The following is a 4,107-nucleotide window of genomic DNA, read 5'->3' on the forward strand; positions in this document are numbered from 1 at the left end:
TTTAGTTTTTTCGAGACAAGGTTTCTCTGTAGCTTTGGAGCCTGTCCTGGCACTAGCTCTTGTAGACCAGGCTGGTCTCAAACTCACAGAGATTCGCCTGCCTCTGCCTCCCGAGTGCTGGGTTTAAAGGCGTGCGCCACCACCGCCCGGCCTGATCGCTAAGTTCTTGAGAGCAAGAATTCTGAAAACTTCAGTGGTCAATGAACCTTAAAGGCTAAAACCCATCCCAGGCGGAAGGGCCCAGCCCCTCCCGGTTAGGGGGCGGGGTAGGACCTGGCTCCGGGTGGCAGTAGGGACTTTTTTTTCCTTGCCGTGGCGGCGGAGGCGCACGGCGTGGTGTAGCGGCAAGACGTCGTCGGAGGAAGGCTGAAAAAGCCCTAGGTGCTGCCGTTGCTAGTAGAAGTCGGACTTGTCTCCGGAGCTGCGCGTCTGCACAGGTCTCGGACGGAGCGGAGCTTGCTCCCGCGGTCGCCCCTGCCGACGTCGCAGTGATGGAGCCGGCCACCGTGCTGCCCCCGGGCCCGCGTCCGGCGCTACCCCTCGGGGGCCCGGGCCCGCTGGGCGAGTTCCTGCCTCCCCCCGAGTGTCCGGTCTTCGAGCCCAGCTGGGAAGAGTTCGCCGACCCCTTCGCTTTCATCCACAAGATCCGGCCCATAGCCGAGCAGACTGGGATCTGTAAGGTGCGGCCGCCGCCGGTGAGTCAGCCAGCACCCCCGATCCTGCTCGCGGCTGGGGGAGGGAGCGAGGACGCGCGGCCGGGGAGGCCCGAGGCGCGGGGGCGGGGAGCGGGGAGCGGTCGTCCCGGCGGGGCCCGGTCAAGTTTGGGGTCCCTTAGTGGGTGGGAGTTGCGGCGGCGGGAAGAAGGCGCGGGGGCTCGTCCGGGTGGGATGCGGGCTGTGAGCACAGCGGGCTCTGGCAGCGCGGCCCGAAGACCGGGTCGGTGCGGCTCCGGGGGCCGGTGCGCCGCACGGCCGGGCAGCGGTGCAGGCTGGAGTGGTGGCAGCCGCCGGGCTGGCCACCGGGGAGTCCCCTCGAGCCCGGCTGAGGCGCGGACGTGGAGGCAGGGCTCTGGGCCCCCACGGCTCGGTGGCTGGTCCTCGCCTCCTCCCCGGGGTGCGGGGGTGTGTGATGGGTGGGGGTGGGGGACTTGCGAGTTGTCGTGTGAGGAGGAAAGTTTTCAATATGGCGGCGGGAGCCCCTGGTCCTTTGTGTGGTGGCGGCGTCGGCCGGGAGCTGCCCTCACCTGAGCGCCCCACCCTCCGGACCCGGGTCCCCACCACCACCTGGTCCCTCGGCCTCCCGGAGTCCCCGGGCCGGCCCGGGGCAGGGGGCGGCCCGCGCCACTGGGGGAGGGGAGGAGCCGCGGGTCCGGCCTGGAGCGACTGGGTGGCTGGGGGCACAAGTGTCGTGGGGGACACTTCGGGGACTGTGGGGCGGGACAGCGGTGCCCCTATGCTCGCCTGCCCGCCCTGGTGGGCGCTCCCCGGGGCCGAACGGCGCTGCTCCCCGGGGAGGCCTGGCTGGGGCTGAGGGCCAGACAGGGCCGTGTTTGTAGGAGAGATGTCAGACGAGGTCCCCAGCCTCCCCTACTCGGCCCAGCAGCGGGGGCTCTGGCGCCTCGAGCTTGGGGGGCTGTGAGGGGTGGGGTGTCCCCCGAAGCCAGCCCTAACGGCTGTAACGTCCGCCAAGAGCCCGGCCCACTCCTTCCCTGTCCCCGTCCTCCCCCCCCCCCCCCCCCGCAGCCGGAACTGGATGCGCTGCGACACCCCAGGTTTTTCGCCTACCTTTTGGGATGGCCCGAGTCTGAGTTGGCCTAAACGACCGTTGGACCGGCCGGAACGGTTGGAGAGGTTTAACTGCCTTGCCTACAGTTTTAAGAATTTTCTATCTCCACTGCTCGCACACAAGTGGAGGAAGGACCCCCCCCCCCTTTACCTCTTTCTTCCTTAAACTTGCTCTTTGTAATGGCATTTTAATTGCGGCATTGTGTACGTAATCAATCATTCTGTTCTAGAAAAGCTAGAATAAGCCTTATCTTTCCATCGCCCCCCACCAGATAAAAAAAATTAAACCACAGACACCATATTTTAGTTTCTCTTGGACAACTTTTCAAACAGAAATGAAATAGATGCCTCAGAAAAGAACTGGCCAGGTCAGCTGGTGTGGAGGAAATGATTGGAAATAGATTCATTTCTCCTGGTGAAAGTGGACAGGGGCAAGTATTGTTTCTTAAGGGAGGTACATTTCTTTTCCTGTAGAGGCCTGCAGAAGTTACACCCTGGGCTGGTTAGCACTAAGGTTTTAATTTGGAAGAATAGACCACGCTTGCTCTAAACATTGAGCGATGTAGCTTTATGTTAATGTGCCAGGAAAGATGAATGTGAACATTGGACGTTCTCATTGATAGGATGTTATCCAGACATTAGCAAACTTGACTAAGTTATTAAAAACCAAAATGTAAGAGGAGTTAGGTTCCTGTGAGCTGTCCTCCATGTTGGCATTGTGGCATCCAGGGCTGGGGTAAGTCCTTTCTCTTGCCTTCTTTGCCTTCATAGAGCTGTTGTCTTCGAAAAATAGTGTTGCTCTGCTTAGGTCTGGCTACCCATTTCTCATCTGGGTTAGCAGATTAATGGCAATCTTTAGGATTTGTGCGTTTGTTTTGCTTTTTCCCATTCTCAGTGTCACACATGATAGCCACCATTTTGTATTGAGTACTGTGTAGTATAGCCTGAGAGGAGAGGGGTAAAGAGGAGAAATGATCTACAGACACAACTAGTGCTATTTGGAGTCCTCCTTTGTGTGCAGGGGACTTGCTCCTCCTTTGTTAACAAACTCCTGTGCCAGTATAGAAGAGTTGGCCAGCATTTGCTGTTGATAGAACCACCAGAGAGAAGATCCAGAAGTTGTAGCTCTTGAACAGAGGGGTCCTGGAACAAAGGCTTCTTAAGAGATGTAAACAGTCTTTGTTTAGGGAATGTTTTGTGGTAGGAAAGCTGAGAACAAGTGGTTTCATATAGTTGAAATATGGCAACAAAATAAACCCTTAAGAAACAGGAAATCTTTTCCATAGTGGTAGCTTTATAATGCCTGTCTCTAGACGATTTCTGTTGAGTTTCTGGAAATCTAGTGGCTAAATTGAAGGTATTTGGAGATTGTGGTATACTTTTAGTACGTAAGGGGAAGAATTAAAAAACCATAACTATTTCATTTTGTTCTTAGCTCTGTTTTATCTTTAATTAATGATACTTAGCTTTGGTTTGTACATGGTTTTTTTTTTTTTTTGTGAGGGTCTTAAACTGCTTGGTTTGTGAAAACTTAGAATGTTTATATTTTGTATGAGTGCATAAAAGTTGACAAAAATTTGTGAAAATGTAAGGTAAATGATAAAATGATGAGTCGAAACTCTGCAAGCCTCATTTAAATAAAGACAGTAATAAACCTTAATTCAAAGCTATCAAGCTTATTTTCAGAAGTGATATTTAAAAAGTAAAATGAATTTTACTTTTTAAAATGCAGGTATTAATTTCTTAAGTACTTGAGTACAAATGTCATTTTGTTTTGTAACATTTCAGATGAATAAGTAATTTTAGGGATGTTAATATTAACATGCTTAACAAATTAATAAAAGTTGGCTGCTCAGTAAATATATTTTTAATTTCCCAAATTTGATAGAAATGCATTTGATAGCTTTAGTAACTTTCTTGCTTTCAAATATCTAACATGTCTGTACTTAGGCAGACTCCACTAATTTCTTTTTGACAGTGACCAAAGTCAGACATTTAAATCAAACCCCGGACAGCACAGTAAAGGCTATTTTTCACTTTTAACTTCCTTTGGTTGTTTGTTTAAACCCTTCATCTACATATTTATAGCCAAGAAGTGTAAGACTGTTGTAATGCAATAAGCATCTTTGAGAGGATTTGTTAATTTAATTTCACTCTTGGAGAATGAGGAAGTTAATGCACACTTTTTTGTAAGGCAGAAAAATGTTAATGACAACAGCTTATTTATGTCAATTCCAGTCCGTGTGTGTGTGTGTGTGTGTGTGTGTGTGTGTGTGTGTGTGTGAGAGAGAGAGAGAGAGAGAGTGTGTGTGTGTGTGTGAGA

General features: G+C 51.8%; 1 protein-coding gene across 1 annotated transcript in view; it reads left to right on the top strand.

The window, feature by feature from the left end:
* Positions 1-320: 320 nt before the first annotated feature.
* The window catches only part of Kdm5b (lysine demethylase 5B), a 65,163-nt gene continuing 61,376 nt past the window's right edge, over positions 321-4,107 (top strand). Inside the window, exon 1 of the mRNA XM_005348383.2 lies at positions 321-695. Within this exon, the coding sequence (XP_005348440.1) occupies positions 492-695 (204 nt within the window). The 5' untranslated portion in view covers positions 321-491. The remainder of the gene's footprint in view (positions 696-4,107) is intronic.

This window comes from Microtus ochrogaster, chromosome 6 (genome assembly GCF_000317375.1).
Source record: "Microtus ochrogaster isolate Prairie Vole_2 chromosome 6, MicOch1.0, whole genome shotgun sequence".
Taxonomy (NCBI): Eukaryota; Metazoa; Chordata; class Mammalia; order Rodentia; family Cricetidae; genus Microtus; species Microtus ochrogaster.